The 21633-nt window shown below is 32.1% G+C and overlaps 1 protein-coding gene across 1 annotated transcript; it reads left to right on the top strand.

The window, feature by feature from the left end:
• Window positions 1–284: 284 nt before the first annotated feature.
• Window positions 285–21280, top strand: LOC137401859 (hepatic sodium/bile acid cotransporter-like). Its single transcript, XM_068088334.1, has 10 exons — window positions 285–361; window positions 3676–3854; window positions 6103–6238; window positions 11017–11168; window positions 11419–11538; window positions 13738–13909; window positions 15168–15355; window positions 15920–16096; window positions 18527–18709; window positions 20266–21280. Exons 1-10 carry the CDS (start codon window positions 292–294, stop codon window positions 20419–20421), a joined length of 1533 nt encoding a protein of 510 aa, XP_067944435.1. The 5' UTR covers window positions 285–291; the 3' UTR covers window positions 20422–21280.
• The last annotated feature ends 353 nt before the right edge of the window (window positions 21281–21633 follow it).

Genomic DNA, 21633 nt, shown 5'->3' with positions numbered 1-21633 from the left:
TTTTACCAACACCTGGGAGTAATAGTTATTTTGTCAGCATGAACCATTACCATTTGTTTCAAAACAGGTTTAATAACTTTTCAGCCTTTGCTGGTAGCTAATCTACTTGTAACGCTATAAGCTCATTAGTAAAATATATGCCATTGGATGCTACTGCTTAGCTGGCAATCTTGCTCTTATCTGCTTGATTATTGGTGGTCGGTCAAGCACCTCCTATTCATGAATTAAGCTACAAATAAATAATTAATACATTCGCATAAGGCTTCAGTTAGGTTTGTGAGTTGCTGTAAGATGCACTCCATTAAGGTCTATTTAACATTAATCATTGGGATACATTTTAGCGGTGCTGAGTATTTGCATGGTAAGTTTATATGTACAATGAATAACTGGAGACTATAAAAATATAAAGGACAGCATAAGTATAACAGACTCCTATGTACAATGTAGTAGAACAGGTACATGAATAAACTGGTATAAATATAATAATATTAAATATAAAGAGCACTTGGTTGTAAGTCAATTCCTATAAATTGGTTTTAAATAAATATAAATATGCACTCATCAAATGATAGCTTGAGAAGTATAAGCACATCACATATATATATATTATATATATTATATATACATAATATATATAAATATATTATATAATATAAATATAATATATATATTATATATATAATATATATAAATATATTATATAGTATAAATATAATATATATATACGCTATATATATATATGTACGCTATATATATGTACGCTATATATATATATATACGCTATATATATATAAATACGCTATATATATACGCTATATATATACGCTATATATATAGCGTATATATATAAAACTATATATACATGCTATATATATAGCGCATATATATAAACATGTGTATGTGTTATAAACATATATATGTGTATGTGTATACAGACTGGATATATACTAATATATATAAATAACATATGTATATATGTGATTTATATATATTAGCATAAATGTATATATATATAAATTAATATGTATATATATTAGTTTGAAGAACATGTGTACACATTTATTTCCATCTAATCATAGATTTAGATTCATACAGTACTTTGTGTTGAGCACTTTTCATTAGCTTTATTTAAGTAAATATCTATTGGCTAATTTTTGACTTCAGCAGTATGGATATATATTAGTGCTGGGCACGAGTAACAAACCGCGTTGAACTCGCAGGTTTATCTTCTCTCGAGTCTCGGGTAATATAAATTTTTAGCATTTCAATCTTGCGGGTTCGAGCTTTGACTTACAAGTTCGGGTTTTGGTACACGAATCCATCGAGTAGAGTGAACAAAAACTCGATCTATTGCGCTCTAAGCACTATTTAACAACTCGCCTGTTATAGCTGCGAGCAGGAATGTTGGTCGATAGAAAATAGTAAAAAGTAATAAATAAGTTGATTAGAATTATAACTGCATGGTAAATTTCAAGGTAGGTCTGGTGTTTAGAAATTTTAGACATAAAACTCGTATCAACAAACCCGATACTCAAAAACCCGTTGGCCAAGAAGTACTCGTGCCCAGCACTAATATATACTACATACAATACGTAAAAATATTTGCTTTTTGCATATTTTAGTACAGTTGTAATAAAAAACTCACAAAGGTCATTTTTCATAATTTTGAATTATAACAAGTATTGCACACTCAATCATAACACGCAGCCATCACACATTCAGCAGTTCATCGTAGACCAACCAAATGAAAGCTGTTAGTAGCTATGCCACTGATTCAATCATCAAGACTTTTGCGCTATACAAAGTTCGTGAAATTCTCCTGTTATAGCTGATTCAACAGTCCCATAACAATGATGAATGAGTGCATTTGCTCCAAGCACCTGCAAGCATTTATTGTTTTTGTCACTCATGTTCACTGAGCTTTTCTTTTTGTTTCGTATTGATCATTCCTTTTATCACAACAACTCTTCTGCCATAGGGTTATTAATAGTTTTAATTTGTATGGGGAAGATTGATTTTCACAGTGCTATGCTTATACAAGACATATGATCCTCAAGTATCAATGCTATAGTGAAATATGTCACTCATAGAAATTTATTGCTTTAGTAATTTGATAAACACTGTAGTTTGCCACGTGGATGTGAAATACTTATCTTAAATTAGAATAAACAAGTAGCTAATAGGTGGCTAAAAGAAGGACATGCTTTTAGCACTAGCACATGATAGTTACCATTTAGGATCTGAACATTTATCAACACAGGGCCATATCATTAGTCGCAGCATTATTATATTGGACACAAGGTCATATCATTAGACACAATATCATACCATTAGACACAATATCATATCATTAGACACAATATCATACCATTAGATACAACAACATATTATTAGACACCATATCATTAGACACAATATCATATCATTAGACACAATAATATACCATTAGATACAACATCATATTATTAGACACCATATCAAATCATTAGACACAATATCATATCAGTATACACAACATCATAGCAATAGACACAATATCATACCATTAGAAACAATATCTTATCAGTATACACAATATCATACCGTTAGGCACAATATCATACAGTTAGACGCAATATCATACCGTTAGACACAATATCATACCGTTAGACACTAACATACTAACATTTTTACATGACATTTGATTGTAAGATGCGCATCTTTACTTATAATGTGATTGTAAGACGCTTACATGTTGACATACATGAGTGATCTGATTTTAAGACGCTAACATCTTTCCATACGATGCCATACGATGCCATTGTAAAACACTGACGTCTTTTAAAATAGGATCAAGCTAGCTTCGATCTGATGATTAAGTAAAAAATCCGTTCAATGATCGCCTAATCTTAAGCATCCCAGAATGCAAAACAGAGTACTTGATCCAATAACCTCGACTAAGCCATGAGTGTAACACTGGTGTCAAGTCTCTGTCCTCGTTGGCAACACATATACTGTTTGTAGACTTTGTCCCTTGTGCAGTAATATTACAGAAATGCGAAACTTCCATTTCATTGAAATCACGTTGAATTAACACAAAACATTTTCTGCTTTATTTGGTACAACTTGAAGTTTAATCCCCACCATAATTGACAGTTATGTAAATAGAAATGCTCCAGACAAATGCATGAGGCTCAGTCTGAAAAAATGGTAGTGACTATTCTTTTGAATATCACCACTAATTACTATGAGACAACATAATTTAGCTGAAATATGCATACAGCATATCCAACGCAGCTTAAAGTTTGTGGTCATACATATATGTTTGTCTCAGTTGAGAACTTTATTTCACTTGGTTGAAATCTTCGAAAGTCAAATCTCCATGGAATATTATTTCTCAGGCAAGTGAAATCTGAAAGTGTAAACTTGAGGCTAATTCATACATTAACACAAACTTAATTATAAGCCAATCATGTAGCAAACCATATATTAGAGCATACAGCATTTGCTAAACAAATTTGTAAACTATACAAATATTAACATGCAAAAAAATGACATAATAATTAGAAATATTATTTGATTTAGTATCCACAAAACTCTAAGTTCCCACAGTAGTCATGTTATAAAACATTTTTTTGAGGTAAGCCTTAGTAATATCAGATATAAAAACTCTGTTTAACTACTGTTTTGTTATAGGAAATGCAACACAGAGCAGCATCTTACTACCACGTCCTGAAGAAAGGTTTCTCACAATATTTTACCATGTTGGGAAACCTTCGGCAGTTCCTTGTTCAGCTTTACTACACACAGATAAAAATGCGCAGAACTATTCCATAACAGTTCACAGCTCTAATGAGCAAGTCGCAACAGTTTCAGTGAGTTCTGAGAAGATCTGTACATTTTGTTACACATTTCAATGAGTTCTTTATGATAAGCTGTTAGTGTAATGGATTGTAAAATACGCTTGTAACTTTCATCACTTGTTAATGCTATCTGCTAACTGTTACCAATTAAACACTGTTAACTTCAATCCTTAAATTTAAGTTGTTTGAAAAATTGTGTACCATGATGGTTGATGGATCTAGTTAAACAAAATGCTTTCAGTCTCTAGTAGTGATCAGCGCCATAACTTGATGACTATGACTATGGGATTGCGTAGGATTTCAGAAGATTTAGATAATCGTTTCAGTAAATAGTATTTTACAGTAGATTATAGTAAAACATAAAGTTATTATTATATATATACATATATATAATAAATTATATATATATATTACATATATATCATATATATGATATATATATGTGTATATATGTATATATATTTATATACATATGTATATACATTTATATATGTATATGTATGTATATATATATTTATATATATATATATATATACATTCCAATGTAGTGTGTTAAAGCTGCCAAATAGTGCTCAATGAGTGATCAGAGTAGTAATGAAGTTGTTTTTTATCTAAGGTTTTACATGAATAAATTTTATATATATATATATAATATATATATATAACTAACTAGAGTGTGGAATAGGTTAATTTTACTTATCTTTATTCCAGATTGATGTTTTATTCTGGGGTCACGACAGGTCTGTTTCGTGCTGGTGCACTCTTCAGGTGACTTGTGTTGAATAATCAACCATTCAACACAAGTCACCTGAAGAGTGCACCAGCACAAAACAGACCTGTCGTGACCCCAGAATAAAACATCAATCTGGAATAAAGATAAGTAAAATTAACCTATTCCACACTCTAGTTAGTTATAACACTCCGCACTTTTTAGAGCGTAGAGTGCTGTTAGCAGTAGGCCTGACCACTTATCTATTATATATATATATTTATATATATATATATGTATATATATATACATATGTATATATGTATACATATGTTTATATGTACATATATATACATATATATATTTTATATACATATTTTTATATATATACATATATATATATTTTATATACATATATATATATAAAATATTACAGGAAAAACATGTGTCTGAGTTCAAATCAATTTATTACTAAATAGTTTCATGCCTCTGCGAGGCAATCATCAGATGATTTTAGCTCTGCTTTATGCATTGAGCACTCTGATTTCAGTTTCACAAGTTCACTGTATTTATTTATACATATATATATATATATGTGTATATATATGTATATGTATATATGTATATACATATATATACATATATACATATATATATATATATATATATATGTATATATGTATATGTATATATACATATATATATGTATATATATATATGTATATACATATATAATATATATATATGTATATGTATATATACGTATATGTATATATATGTATATATATATGTATATATATTATATATATAATATAATTATATATATTGTTAAATATAATTAATATATTATAATATATATACATATATATGTATATGTATATATGTATATGTATATACATATATATACATATATATATATATATATATATATATATATATATATATATATATATATGTATATATGTATATGTATGTATGTATATATACATATATATATATATGTATATACATATGTAATATATATATATATATATGTATATGTATATACATAATATAATTATATATATTATTAAATATAATTAATATATTATAATATATATATACATATATATATGTATATGTATATATATTATATATATGTATATATACATAATATATATATATTATTGTTATTATAGTAAAGCAGAGTATCTGTTGGCTATCTATATTGGTAAACCTCAGCATTGCCAAGATATCATGCTATTCTAGCAGCCACACTACCTCATTTAGAAGGGTAATAATTTGTAAAGAAGGAAGTTGTCTTCTTCATGGTTATTAGTTGAGTAACAAAGAAGGGTGTACCACTTAGTTTTCGTTAATCTGAGAGTAGTTTAAATTTTATGCTAATACTCCTAAAGGTTAATTGCTGTTGCTTTTTAGCCATGTTATTTATAAAAATTTTCGTAAATGTTTGTATAATAAGCATGTTTTTAACATTGTGTATAGCTTTCATTTCAAAGGTATTTTCTGTTTAATTGCTAAATGTTGTCTTAATTTTAACATTTTCCATAGAAAAGGGTTACTGTAACTCGATGCAAAGAGGAAATTGGCTGGAATATAACAAACAGTACGGAAGCATCGCCAGAAGTGCTTTACACTACAGAAAAAACACAGCAGATAGACACCTGCTATGAGTTGTCATTTTACTGTAAGTTTGAACGCTGATCAGGTTATGTTTGCCATGATATAAATATATAACCTTTAAATTCACAAACAAGTTAAAAAAAATTTATCATTTGTTTATCTGAGATAAACCATCATTTTGGTGCAACTCATCAGCAGACCAAAAAATGCTTGACTTGCTGTATAACCTGCAGCAACACGTACCAAATTGGTGATCCACTAAGCGCATTCATGTAGTTATGATAAAGGTATTTCACATGATGACCGAGTTTTCAAGAAAACTAATTGGTAGCTGCTGGGAAGGTTTGTAGCCAGTAATATGCAATTATTCAACAAGCACTGGCAGTCAAAACTCTGCTAGCTAGAATGCTTCTCGATTACTATAGCAATAGCGGTATAGATTAACAAAAGTTTTCAAGTACACGCAGCTTTTGTAGTAAGACCTTCACATAGTTACAGGAAAAGAATATCATTATATTCTTATACTTTAAAGCTTGACTACACTACATATAACAATTATTGTTTCTATTTGAAGTACAAAATTAACTTTTCAAACAATTCATAAGTTTTTCAAGTGTGAATGATAATGTGAACAAAGACTTCAGATATCAATTAAACTTCACAAGATTACAGAAGTGACCAGCAAAAGCAACAAGTTCTTATGGCAAAAATAGTACTGATAAATTAAATGTAGTAGTACTGTTGCGAAAACTCATTTTTATGCTGAGCCTACTGTTACTTTACAAAACATCACCACTTCGTTTCACTAGTTATTACTAATGACATCTAACTAGCTGTCAACCAGGATTTCATAGCTATCATACTATCTAATAGATATCATGTTATACTATAGCTATTATGTTATACTATAGCTGTCGTGTTATACCATAGATATCATGTTATACCATAGATATTATGTTATATTATAGCTGTCATGTTATACCATAGATATCATGTTATACTATAAATATTATGTTATACTATAGCTGTCGTGTTATACCATAGATATCATGTTATACCATAGATATTATGTTATACTATAGCTGTCATGTTATACCATAGCTATCATGTTACACCATAGATATCACGCTAGATCATTGATACCGTGATACCATATTGGTGAATCAGTCAAAATGCTAAATCACTAGAGTGTAACTGCAAATCTAAATGCTCTGATGTGCATGCTCTGGCACATCACCTGCTTCATCTACTCACAAGGAAGTGCTTGACAAATAAACTGGCTTTTCGCCTTTGGATCAATCCGAGCGGTGCCAATAATCTGAAGTTATAAATAAAAGTGTTATGAACCATTTGCGTAATAATTAATTTGGTTGCGTAGATGGATGCTTACACAATGACACAATGACAAAGTCCATCGTTTCTGTATCTAACTCTTTGCCAATGCGTCGGCCGTGAGTTATAATGCGCCCATGTTTAAATGAACATTAAGGTCTAACCCAGCATAAAGGCTTAAAGATAAACTTACACAAAATATTATTTGATTTTATCAGAAAGTATCAACATTTCTCTATCATTTGTAATTGTTGTTGATGTTTGACGTGATCGGACTGCCAGGATGTTTCAAGATTAGCATCGATAAAACTTGATCACGGCAATCAAAATGTGCAAAAATGATGTTATTAGTTGTTATCGTTGCAATAGTTGAAATTCGCTATTCATTTGAGTCACAGCGTTACACATCTCTATTCTGTCATTCTCTTTGCAACTATAGATATCATAATCCCACAGGTGCTTGATCTGAGCTTTTTAAACCCGATTAAACTCTGTCGATTTTAATCTTCAAACAGCTTGGCCATCAGACCAACCTAAACATTAAAAGTATGCACAAATGATACAAACATACCGATATTTTTAAATAAAATCTTATTTGATAAAATTACCTAAAATTTTGTGTAAGTTCATTTTTAATCAACATGTCTGTGATTGGCTGAGACAGTTTGTGCTTGTCTGTGATTGGCTGAGATAGTTTGTGCAACTAACATAATATCAGTTCCATTACATTCATTTTCAGCGCAAGGCAGTTTTATTTAAATCATGCTTTCAACTAACACTGACAGGGTTTGACACCACAAACTACATACAAGTGGAAAAAATCTTTTCACTTGATGCCGACATAAAGTTTATTAGAATATATTGGAACTGCTCATGAAGATAGTTTGTTGGGGAATAAAACATGTTGCAACCATTTCCTACAGTTTATTTGTGTCATTAAACTAAATTCTGAAAAATCAAAAAATCAAAATCAAAAATCAAAAAATTATATATTTTACTTAGCTGATTTTTATGATTAGTGAGTAGAGAAAAATATAGCAGCAAAAATAGCTGCACAAAAGTTATTTTTGTCCCAAACTACTTATGATCCATATAAGATACGGTAACTAGCTAATTGAAATAATAAAAGGGCAATCAAACTCAATGGGTGATAAAATAATTACAAAATTAATTTGAGTAACTTAAGCTAGTAACCGAAGCTAGTCTAAATCTAAATAGCTACTATAACAACAGCCGTGTCTGAAGCCAGCTTAATTATTGTTAAGTTACGCGTAATGATCTGTCATGCAATCATGATCTTCAATGTGCTGGTAGTAGCCAATAGTATTTTCTCAAGTGCTTTAAACATGTGTATTTTAACCGGTGTAATGAATATAACTACAAGTATTCTAGTGCATAGCAATGTAGCCTCGTGGCCTAGTAGATGAAACAATGGCCTGCAGATCTGGAGTTTCTGAGTTGAATTTCAGTGTGAAGCAGATTTGTCGCTCCTAAAACTTTATCGCTATAACTGGACACACAAATTACAAACAGACAAACAATAAACAATGAGATTTACATGAATTGCTAAGTGTGCTAAAATTACATCACTAGCGTTAATTGAAAATCTAGCAAATGACATCGCAGCTTTTGCATGCCTAAGATCAATTCTCGCTGGTTCTGGTTAATCTAGTTATCAACACAACGCATCATTTAGTAGCGTCAGTTTGTAGTCACAGCAAATATCTACAGTACTCATTGGTAATAGATGCAGTTTGTCAGTGTGTAACCAATTGAGCATTAAAAGCATAGCTCAAAAGTCCCATTTCTGAGCCTCATTACTATGACTTGCATTCTTTAGCCTGTCAGTGACATCCTGTATAACAGCGAGAGGGTGGGTTAAAAAAACTAAGAATATTTGCTTTGTGATGTATCTAAAATACTCAATTATACAGCTCTGACGTAAATAATTCTCTTTTAGATTATAAATTCTAATATTAATTTTGCCAGCTGATCACCAGATGAACATTTTTTTAAGCAGGGACTCCCGCAGATAAGCATCCATTGGAAAGGAACTATTGTAAAGAAACCAACCGAGTTCCTTGTTTTTCAAAAAGAATATACTTCGCGGCAAATATGTGCAATAAATATTACATTAAAATAAACAAATTACATGCAATAAACACATAAGTAGCTGCACATTGTAATAGTTTCAGGTGCTCTGCTATTGGTCGCTTTAGCAGCGTCTTATATAGCTTCTGGCTTTGGTTTGGCTCTTCCCTTCAGCTGTAGGTCTAACTCTCAGCTGACTGAAAGTTTTACCAAAGGCCGTGTCGTCATCTACCGAATCGGGGCTCGGCTCGGTCCTGGCGTCAGTCACCTCAGTGTTGACTATCTTCTCTAGCTCGGCTTTGGCCCCGGCGATGGACCACCACAATATACTTGATAGGCTTGATTTGTTACTTCATTACGCTTTAAATGGCTTAAAGTCTGCGGCTACAGATAAAATACAAGCCTGTTTACTGTTTACTGATTTTTAAAAGAAAAGCTGCATGAATACGTCACCATTACCCCCTTTGGCTTTGATTATGATAGGTAACACTAAAGTATACAAAACAACTTGGTTCTATAAAAAGGCTAGATCGTTTTCACTCAATCAGAGATTTTTCTAAAAATTAATAGTTGATAAGTAACCACCAGAAGTCATCTGCTAGGAAAATGCAATTTTTAAGCGATCCCGTGTTTTTTTGAACGCACTGATGATAACTGCTAGAAATGTTGTGGAATCTAGCTAGAAGGTTTATGCATTTAGCTGTTTAAAAGCTAATAGTTTATTGCCACGAAATCTTTATACATGGGCATTTTGTTCTGCAAGAGTAATTCTTTAACAGCAACATGAATGCATTGAATTTTAATTCATCTTGAATGAAATTTACTGTTACATGTGTAAGATATGCTAGGGATATTCATGTACTACACATTACTTGCATATGAAGGTTGTTTTTTCTGTCTATGATAATCTCAAGTGACATAATAGACTAAACATTTATTATTATAAAATTTGTTTTTGGTAATTTTTTAAACACTGAACAAGTTTGGTTGTCTAGGAAATTTTTAGAGTGTGCACTTCTTGGGCCTTTAGTTAAATGTAATTAGAAGAATTCGTAACAATTAAAGTTTGTATATCGGCCTACTGGCTACATGGCACACACTACAAGTATTCGTAACTAGTACGCTGGAGGTCTAGTGTGCTGTGAGAGACTGTCATACATGCAGGTGAAGCACATATTGCAACTATCTGTACAATGATTCCCCATCAGTTAGTACAGGTGTTAGTGCGTTGGGTTACTACACTGGGTGTTGTAAGTTCGACTCCCAAATCGTGCAATCTTTAATTCTGGTCTACAACTTTGCTTGAGACTAATTGATGGACAAACACACAGACACTTATCTTGCTTTTGTAAAGACTTTTCATAAGCTGTGAAAATATCGTAAACTTCTAGAATATTTTAATCTTATTCTTTCCAACAGGTACTTCTGTTTATCTTGGCTATTCAAATCTGAAGTTCTACTTTGGATCAGATAACAAAAGTGAAAATGGATACATTGGTCAGCTTCCTCTCCGCTCTATGAGAAAGTACCGGCCAGTTAATGAAATATTTAATATCATAGTCATAGTAGTTGTAAGTTAAGATTCATCCTCTCCCTTGGTTTCAATAGTAATACTTTTGCAGTGAAATTATTAACATTTATTATTGGTTTATTGTTAATATTGTGCTATAAATTTTCTCATAGCATCTGCCAATATATTTTTTTGGTTCAATGAGTTTTTAATGAAAAATTGTTTTGTTTTTAAGCAAGATGCATAAAATGCGTTTAAAGTAATTCAATTAAGTGAAGATAAATTTCTGATACTCCATCTCTTCTGTTTAGGTTGCGCTGGTAACTCTTGGCATGGGTAATGACCTCAATTTCAGTGTGATAAAGGAGCATTTAAAAAAACCAAAGGCTCCGATCATAGCTCTGATATCTCAGTTCACCATCATGCCTCTGGTAAGTATTGCATAATACAAATCCTGCTAGAACCATATACTTTTGGATAACAGAAGCATGTTAGCTGACTGCTTTATATTTGTAGATGTATACTCGCTGAAGTAAGTCGATTAATAATTTCCAATTGTCATGAGAATATTAACACAGCTCAAAGTGACAGACTATGACAACAACTCATTGTAACAAGAGTATTTATATAGCTGAATTAGTACAGCTTGCATAGCATACAGTTTACATAGCTCGCAGCTGACATAGCTTGCAGCTGATGAAGCTTGCATTGGACATAGCTTACAGCTTACATATAGCGATGAATCATTAGAATGTTCTGGAACAGTGTTAATAGTATATCACATATCAAACTTAGCATAGTGTGCGTAAGTAATGATGATGCAACACTGACAATTAATTTTTTATAAAATATGTAGTTTTAATCTAATTCTCCCAGCCACTGGTCTGAAGAGATTTCCTAAAATGACAAGTACTTATTGCAATAGGCTGGAGTGATGAGATTTTATTCTAGTGCAATTTGAGCACTTGATTCAGCCTGTGGTTTTATGAACTTATTTGAAGTGTGAAACATTTGTTTGTGATAATAAAGAAGTAGCTGAATTTATAAATGTTAAAGGCTGGTTCACACTATATCGTCGTATCACATCGTTGATTCCACAATACTTTGGTGATCGTCGATGATAACAATGTTCACACTATCACAAACCCATCCGCGTTTGCATCAGGAAATACTCCGTGACATAGTTTTCTCATTTCTCCTTTTAAATTTTCGCTAAGAAATATTTTTGTTTTCGTGTGCTGGAATCAAAAACTAGTCCTGCAGCGACCACCATAAACGGGTATGAATAAATCACGCCATCCGCGACCGCAAATTACCATCGTTGAAATGGTTCACATTTGAAAAACGGTCGTCGATGCTCGGCGAAATATCAAGAAAGTTTGACAGCTGCAAACTTTCCCGACGTGCCCGCAATGCTTTGTGAATGCCATCGGTTCACGGCTCACTTAATCGACGATGAACGCCAAAAGGAAAATGCTGACTAACGGTGATATAGTGTGAACCAGCCTTAAGTGGAGCTCAAATTTTGTCAACATGTCCTAAACAAAAGCTTCCCAAGTAGTTCACAATGAGTGCAACTATTTTGAATTGGAGAGCAACCATGGCTTAGTGGTCTAGGTCACATGACCTGCAAGGTCAGATGGCGGTCAATTCTCGAAAAGCCACTGGTGGTAACAGGCATGGCATTCCACCTTAAGTTGCTCTCTGTAACTGGGCATGTTTCCAGTTGTTGAAGTTCTCTTGGCGTTGTTCATACATGTAGACGTGTTTAGCCAAGATGGCCCAGTCATTATTTGTGATGCAATGCGCTTTAAAAAGCACTGACTCTCTGCTTGCAGTAAATCCTGGTTCCCATAGACCCCGGCGATAATATTGCGCAGCAAAACACTTGCGACGTTAGGTTCGGTGGCTTTTGTTCACATAAAGCTGCATCGCTAATAACCGCATTAAGAATGTTTGCTCGCCATGCCGTTTCGATAATGCTGACCTTCACCTGTACAGTGCATTTCGGGAAGGTTTGCCTGTGGCTTTTCGTGAAATTTGAACAGCGCTAAAATTTTGCGTTGACCGCCGGAAACTAATGGCGGTACTCAGCGGTACCCGGCATGCAGGTTCACATTTCACCGCTGAGAGCCCGCGGTGATTTGCCGGTGCTTTGCGGCGTACATGAGAACCAGGCTTAAGCTAAGCAGACGCTATTAGAGGGGTTGCTCACACAATATTTCAATAACTTGAGTACAGTTACCAGCAAAACCACACTTTTATTGTTTATAAAAATATGGTCATGAAATGAAAAGATTACCTACTGAAGCAAAGCTAGTCACCGCCTGCCTAGATACTTTACTGACAGTATTACTGGTTAGAAAGGAAAATTTACTTACATTCTAATAATCTTGGTAAGCTACATTAGGTTTGGTTTTTGGATTGTGTGTCCTGTTTCCATTAATCTAACCAAAAGTCAAACAGATTACACCCAGCTTTGAGTCTGCAGGCTTAAATTCAGTCTAAAATTAACTTCATTCTTTGAAGACATGATTTCATCCTGGCAGATGGGGATATTATGTTCTTATGTTCTCAATATCATCTGCAATGCTTAAAATGTTTGGTTGAGAGCATTTATCTTTTTTTAGGTTGCCTATGGGATAATATGGATGATGGGATACACTGGAGCAAAGGCTCTTGGGTTCTTTGTTTTGGGCTGTTCGCCGGGAGGTGGAACCAGCAATATGTATGCTAAGCTATTTGATGGAGATGTGTCTCTCAGCGTAACCATGACAACCGTCAGCACTTTTGTTAGTTTAGGTATGAAAAGTTTTTTGCTGAGTTTTTGCATTTCTCCCTCACAATTTTAATAAAAATGATATTTGTGACTTTAAAACAATTATTTAGGTTTGAGTTTGTCTGATTTTATACAAAATCAATGATTTTGCATAAATGCAATAGCAAGTTGTGTTTTTGGCTCCTACTCTGATAAAGTTTTTACAAAACATAAGTATTGACCGGTAATAGTTAATTTAACTCTTGTTCAAACAGAAATTCTTGCGACTAGTTTGACCCCATATCTTGTTCAAAATGTCTCCAAAATATTTGGGCAGTTGCTACTTTTACATTAATGAAGCCCCATAAGTTTGAAAAGATCTAGGCAAAACTACAGATGTTGTGTATACATTGACTTAAAAGGAAATGTATATGATGCAATATTGTCGCTGTATGTTATAAATACTTGAACTGTAATGTAAATGCAACTCATCATAACATAATCTGGGAATTTTTTACAAAAACCTTTGAATTTATGAAGATAATCAACTGTAGAAAATACTAAGAATGCTTGATGGTACTCATGATTTTCATTTTGCACAAAGTGAAAGGTAGCCTTATCTTATGTGAGGTGACAACCTTAGAAGGCATATTGCAAAGGTGACACTTGGGTGGCTTTTTGCAAAAGATGACACTTTTTCCTGGCATGTTGCAAAAAGCAACACATCTCGACTAGCACACTTTAAAAGATTGAAGCATTTTGAAAGGTGGCACTTTTGACTAGTATATTTTAAAAGTTGACACTTCGGACTGGCCAATTTTGAAAGATAACACTTCTGACTATTATATTTCAAAATGTGACACTTCGGACTGGCATATTTTAAAAGGTGTCACTTCTGACTGGCATATTTTAAAAGATGACACTTCCGACTGGCATATTTTAAAAGATGACACTTCTGACTGGCATATTTTGAAACATTGCACTTCTGACTGCCAATTTTGAAAGGTGAAATTTTTTACTGGCATATTTTAAAATATCACACTTCTGATCGGCTTATTTTAAAAGATAGCACTTTTGGCTGGCATGTTTTAAAATGTGGTGCTTTTAACTTTAGTAATAATCACAAAGGATATATTACCAAAGTTATATTACTGGCTATAAATGAGTATTATTATCTCTGATGTTTAAGCAAAATCTACTACAAAAATGCAGCACATTTTCATTTGGAAATGAAAACTTTTATGTAAGAAAATATGTTAAACATTTTATTTCTGTACAAAAACTGGTTAGCCAATTTTGCAGGAATGTTACCATTTTGGGTCTACACACTGGGCAGTACTATTCCTGCAGATGAAGGCCTTGAGAGAGTGCAAATACCATTTGTTGGTATTCTAAGGAGTCTTGCGCTTATTCTATTTCCTTTGATGGTCGGAGTATTTATAAAATACAAACTTCCTAAGGTGTCAAAGGTCATCAAAAAATGCCTTAGAGTAAGTAATGTATGCAAGTATATTCATGTGAATGTTATGATGTGTTCATTCACTTTCCAGTTTCTTGTTATATAAAAAACACATTTCTGACTATCAATATATTAGTTGGCTCACAGTGAAGCAAGTATTGCTCCTTCTCAATAAAAGAAATTTACTGCTATGTTTTTCTAGCAGAACATAGTATGTCTTCTATCAGGATGGCTTTGAAGTGCTACAAGTATGTAGGGTTTAGCTACATGTAAAACAAGATTCTTCTCAAAACCAAATACACTGTAGAATTTGTTATATTTATTTTAAAGTTTTCAATAACCAATGATATAAAGAATGTTATAATATTGTCACATTGTGCAGACAGTATGAGAGGTCAATGTTTTAATTTCCTTCAAGAAGTTTGTTGCTATCTGTCTATAGTCTATGTACAGATATAAAAAGATATATTTTTTTTTAGTCCAACAGCGCCTGATGAGTGCATTGCACGAAACAAATTTGTATTGCTATTACTAAAAGTTTACTTTCTTCGTAATATTTGTTGTATTATATATATATATTTCATATTATTGACAGGTTCTTATTTTCTTTGTGATTATTATCTTCATTGGCTCCTCCTTTTACACCAACACATACATTTATGCCGGTCTGAATGCAAAGTTGGTTCTTGCGGGATCATTGCTGCCGATTGGAGGATTCTTATTGGGAGGTATCCTTTCATGGATCTGCTGCTTCAACTGGAAACTTATAAAGGTAATAAAATAGAACTAATATAGCCAAGTGTAGCACTGAATCATAAATACATCTTAAAACATAAATACATCATAAATACTGTTTTTCAAAAGAATTTGGTACATGGTCAATGAAGTTGTCTGAGTTACTTTGTTTGTAGTTGTGCACTCCTTATAGAAAGAAGACAACTGCTGTTGTTGACAAGAACATTTTTTTTCTGTTTTTCTCATCGATTTGCAGTACCATGTTTGGTAACGTTGACTAGCTTCTCACTTTTACAAAAATATTATAAAGTACTAATGCTATTAGATACTAAGACTCTGAAGTAGTGCTACTATGAAGTACTAATACCATGAAGTACTAATACTATGAAGTACTAATACTATGAAGTACTAATGCCATGAAGTACTAATATTATGAAGTACTGATGCTCATAAAAGATTAATAATCTCAACTAGACGATAGCTCTTTGTGAAATGTGTTCTTTAGTGGCTGTTACTAACAATAATTTTGTTTTAAATTATTGGCATTTAAATATAATATTTGGCGCTTAAAATAATTTTTTCTGTGAAGTACAAGTAAGCAAGATTATATATAACCAGTATTTATTATTTAATTGTTGACCTAAATAAATTCAAGCCGTATAAAATGTGTTCAAATACAGATTTCATAGTAAAGGAAAGAAATTAGTGCATATTTTGAATTTAAATTTTGTTTTTACAATACTACAATGTTGGACTAACACATGGTTTTTAATCGAAAGGGACAATAGCAAAAGTTTTTTCAAAAATTGTTAGACACTGTATTCTTTTAGACATTGTTCCTAATTGAAGCAAATAAAACAGGCTTTAATGTAAAATTTAACAGAGATGTTTATACATAGCATACATTCATAGCATAATTTTTGCTGCCTATTTAAAAAAGAATAAAATGCAGTAGGTTCCTTTGTATCACATATTATTAGATAGATGCTCAGTGTCGCTCGGGTAATAAAAAAAGTCTTTGCACAGAACATTTTATTTTTCTTGAACATATACAACACTTCCCATCATAACTTTTAAACTTCATATCATGCAAAAAGTGTTTTGTGCAGTTCAAATAAATTAAGAGAAAAACTAAAACAACAGTAAAAGTGTATAAATGCGAAATAATTAGCAAGTAAAGGCTGTATAAAGTCTGATTTGTTGCAATGGTTACAACAAAAAGTGAATTATTACTGGTACAATTAAACTGAACTGATAAAACAACATAAAAGTCACAAATATGTTGAATTAATAATAACAAAGAGCACATAAAAGTGTGTGTATGAACAAAGTTACTGTTGCCGCAGAAGCTATCCATTAAAATTTTGAGTTTGACTATAATACTGGTACCTCACAATAGTCGATACTGGCACAAACGTAAAAATGAGATTTTGAAATTAAATACATCAGTGAAGTGCACGAGGGCACTTTGTCTGACCAAACCAAGAAAGAATGTAGAGGTAATTCTTACTCAAGGATGTCCATGTAAACACTTTTTAGCTCTACAATTTCTAGCAACTGCTCTTTGCAATAACGGAAAGTTGAAGATTGAAATTGCACTGGGACAGTTGCACTGTAACAAAACATTTGAAATTGAAGCGACACAGTTGAAAATTACAAACAAAGAAATAGATTGATGGATTTTGAAATAGCTTTTATAAAAATTTCAAGAGAAGAGCAAACACAAAAGATAATATTAATTCATAATAGACTGTACATATTTGGCTTTAATTGGCAAAAAGGATACCTTAGATGAGATAAATCAGATAAAGATAGCTCAGCCTTGTGGATAGGTGTGCAGGTTTGCATATGTGCAATTGTAATTGTTGCAAATTCAATTCCTGGACCGTGGGATCTTTCATTGTAAGATTGTAATCGTTATCGCTGGGCTCATCAATGACAGAAACCAAAAGACAAACAAAAGACAAACTTTGAGAGTTGTATATATACTAGGTGAATGCCCGGCGTTGCTCATCTATATATACAATGTATATAGAGATACTTAGGTACAATAAGCTTGCAATGTATTTTTGCTTAGCCGTTTTTAAAAGCTGTGCAAAAGATACACCATCAAGTTATCTATCTGCAAGTTGAATAGGAGTTGCCTACTTATGTAGTACTAAGATTAAACAACTTGTTTATACTGCTATAATTTTGTTAATCAGAAACCTACCGGAAATGGTCTTTATAATTGCTACACTTTACTAAAACTGCTTATACAACTTTTGTAAAGGTTTTAAATATAAATTATGCAAATTTAAATTTAAAATTTAAATTGTGCAATTGAAAAAGTAAAAATTTTAAATAAAATAAATCATTATAACGAGTCAAACCTAGTTGTCTTTTCTTGTTGTCTTCTCTAAGCAGAAAAGATAAAATTCCTTTGAATAAATCCATAATTTATTTACAATATGTATGTTACTTGCAGACTATATCTATAGAGACTGGTTTCCAGAATGTGTCCGTATGTCTGCTCCTTGTACGTTCTCTAACAGCCCAGCCAGACCTAGACCTTGCAATAGTGCTTCCTGTTGTCTCTGCTTTCATGGCTAACTGGCCATTGTACATCATCCTTCCTATATACATGATTCAAGAAAAGATAACTAAGAAGGTACATTGTTATGTTACAGTATTTTCTGTTGCTCAAACATGTTGTATGAACAACAGTACATTTCATTTATATTCTTGTTCAGTCAGTATGAATGAAACAACAGTATTCTTGTGTTTTATTCAACATTTAACCGCAGAGAATGCGAAGTGGTAACTTCATACTAAACACTGCATAAGCAACATTAGTGATAAAATATTTGTAAAATGTGATACATTTTTTAAGTAAACTTTTTTCAAGGTTGTAAAGGGTTTTGATGTAAAACAGGTTGATGGCTAAGGAGAAATGATGTTTAGCTTACTGGCTGCTTTTTAAAAACTAACTCTAATGAGCGAGCCTTGCGAGGTAGCACAACTCATATTTCTTTCCATTAAAGAAATTTTTCAATTACATTCATTGCAGTTTTTTAAACTACATTTTATTTATACTTGTCAAAACTTGAGCAAATCTTTTGTTTTTAATATATCTTTATAAAAACCTAAAAATCTTTTGACAGATTTTTTAAACTAAAAGTTTACACTTATCATTTTCTAACACTAGCATACTATAACTTTTTACAAGCCTGAAATTTGTTGTATGACTAGATTTAAGACACATAGTCTGTGTTAGCAGATTTCAAAATTTGTTTAATCAAGTTTGATTGGCTAATAACAAAATACATTTTTAATTTCTAGGCTAAAGGCAAAAAGAACTTTTATAAGCTATTTTATAAGTTCTTTAGAACTTTTAATAGCAAAAAAACTTATATTTTGCAAAAAAACTCCTAATTTTGTTTAAGTGAAACAATATTTTAAAATAGAATTTGTGAATCTATGTCATTAGTACATTGTCAACTGAACATTCACTATTAATGTCGCTGTGTTCAAAATATCGGACCGGCTAACCAGCGCTTCAAACTCAAATGGCGAGGTTGATAGATATCTCTGCATAGAATAACATTTTCTCCGGAAACATCTAAAAATGTACCTAAAGACATGAGAGTATAATGTACATAGTGCAGTATAAAAGAACTCCGGTGCACTGAGAGACTGTCAGGCGTAATAAGTAATCAATCGATCATTGCGAAATGCGGTTAAGTAGGTGATTGACTCAGGTAGTAGAGTGTCAGAAAGTAGGTGACTGACTAAGGTAGTAGAGTGTCAGTTTACAGAGCTGAAAGTCGCGAGTCTAAATCTCACTGAAAGCAATCTTTTTCTTTACTTCTAAGTATGGCTCTAGACAAACAGACACAACTTTTATTATATTAAAAATGATACTAAGGTCTAGTCTCCCGGAAATCTCAGGTGTCATGAGCAAATGTGTTTATGCGCAGTAATTCTGCACTCTTCATAGATGAACGACTGGCACAGGTCGTAGCCCATCAGGTGGGGAGGTCAAATGTTATCGGCTCAAATCATGTATGACGCCATTTTTTTCTCAATTTACAGCAGTGTTTTTGAACAAACAGATAAAAAGACATGGCTCTTATTATAGTAAAAATATACCGCTGGTTCAAAGCCAAGAATGAATGAAGGTAGAAAGCATAAAAAGTTATAATTTACGCAACGCTTCTTTTGTAGAGAAAAGCCAAATCAGAAGAGCATAGTAGCAGCAGTGAGTCAAATTCACATCCTCTCTCTTCTGATGATGAGAAAACAACTTCTAGCAGTGACAAAGAGGCAAATGTAGATGAAACCATTGATAATTCAACAACAGAAACGAAATTTTTAGAGTAGAATAATTCTGATCACGAATTTAGTTCAAGTTCCAAGCTACTTAGCTAACCTTTTACTTACTTGTTCTCGTTGCTGTCAGATATTTATGGTTACAGTTTGTGAGAAACCTCATCCTAGGTTGCTGTAACTTATAATGCTTACTATTTGATAGCTACTATGGTTAAATTAGATCACATGGGTCAAGAATAAACTTACTCAAAGCGGAACAACAACAATGTCAAGGACTTAAGATAAGTTTACATTTTGTATCAAATTAATGTTTTGTATCTTATTACAAGCCTATCATTATAAAACATTATTATAATCATTTAACTCATCATTGTTCTGGAATATAGTTTCCACAGTCGTTTGACTGGTTTCATGGTGAGACTGGGTGCTATCTAAGGACCAAAGGCTTGTCTCTTATTTGAATAGTAATGGAACACTTTTTGACAATTTTTGCAAGAAGTGCTGATTTTCTGATAGTTTTAAATACCTTCCGGAAGCCTCAATTTTAGTGAGGTGAGAGGTCAGACTGTAGCCTATGGTTCCCAAAGCTCTAGTGATTATTGGTATCATTTTTAGTTGAAAACTTCACGATCCTCTCAATTCAAATCCCAACTCTTTTTACTTTTCAATTTTTACTTTCTCACCACACTCGCATCACCTTATTATTATTTTTATTATCATTACTATTATGCTGGATTTTTTATCACAGAACTACTAGAGAGGTTAATAGTATTCAGTACTTTTAATTTAAAGCCACAGGATACCATTCCACTGTTCATTATTACTGAAGAGCCTTCATGTTTATTCTTGCTGTTTTTAATGTTGCTGATTTCTGTATTGTTTCAAATGTTATTATTAAAAACTCCTATTATTATTATTGCTGGTTTTTACAGAGCTTGTAAACTGTTAGTTTTGATCTTGATCTGGAACAACTAGTCTGATAGGTCTAATACCTTCCTAAGAAATCTTCTTATCTCAGCCATGCTGTGAATTACACAAAAAAGCCCCACAACGTTATATTAACAATGTAATGTTATCATTAATATTTTTTTGCTATTTAGTGGGTTTGTACCATACTCTAATTTTTGCATGGTTGCTTTAGTTCAGTGTTTGTAGTATTAAAAGAAGATAAAAACTCAAAGTGTTAAATTAATATTAATTTCAAAGATGGATTTAAACCGCTAAGTTTACAAAATCATAGCGATTTATTTCGAAACAACAAAC

Source organism: Watersipora subatra, chromosome 8, assembly GCF_963576615.1.
Source record: "Watersipora subatra chromosome 8, tzWatSuba1.1, whole genome shotgun sequence".
In the NCBI taxonomy this organism is placed as follows: Eukaryota; Metazoa; Bryozoa; class Gymnolaemata; order Cheilostomatida; family Watersiporidae; genus Watersipora; species Watersipora subatra.
Note: the sequence above shows the minus strand (reverse complement) of the source record. Positions and strands in the feature narration are given on the sequence as shown.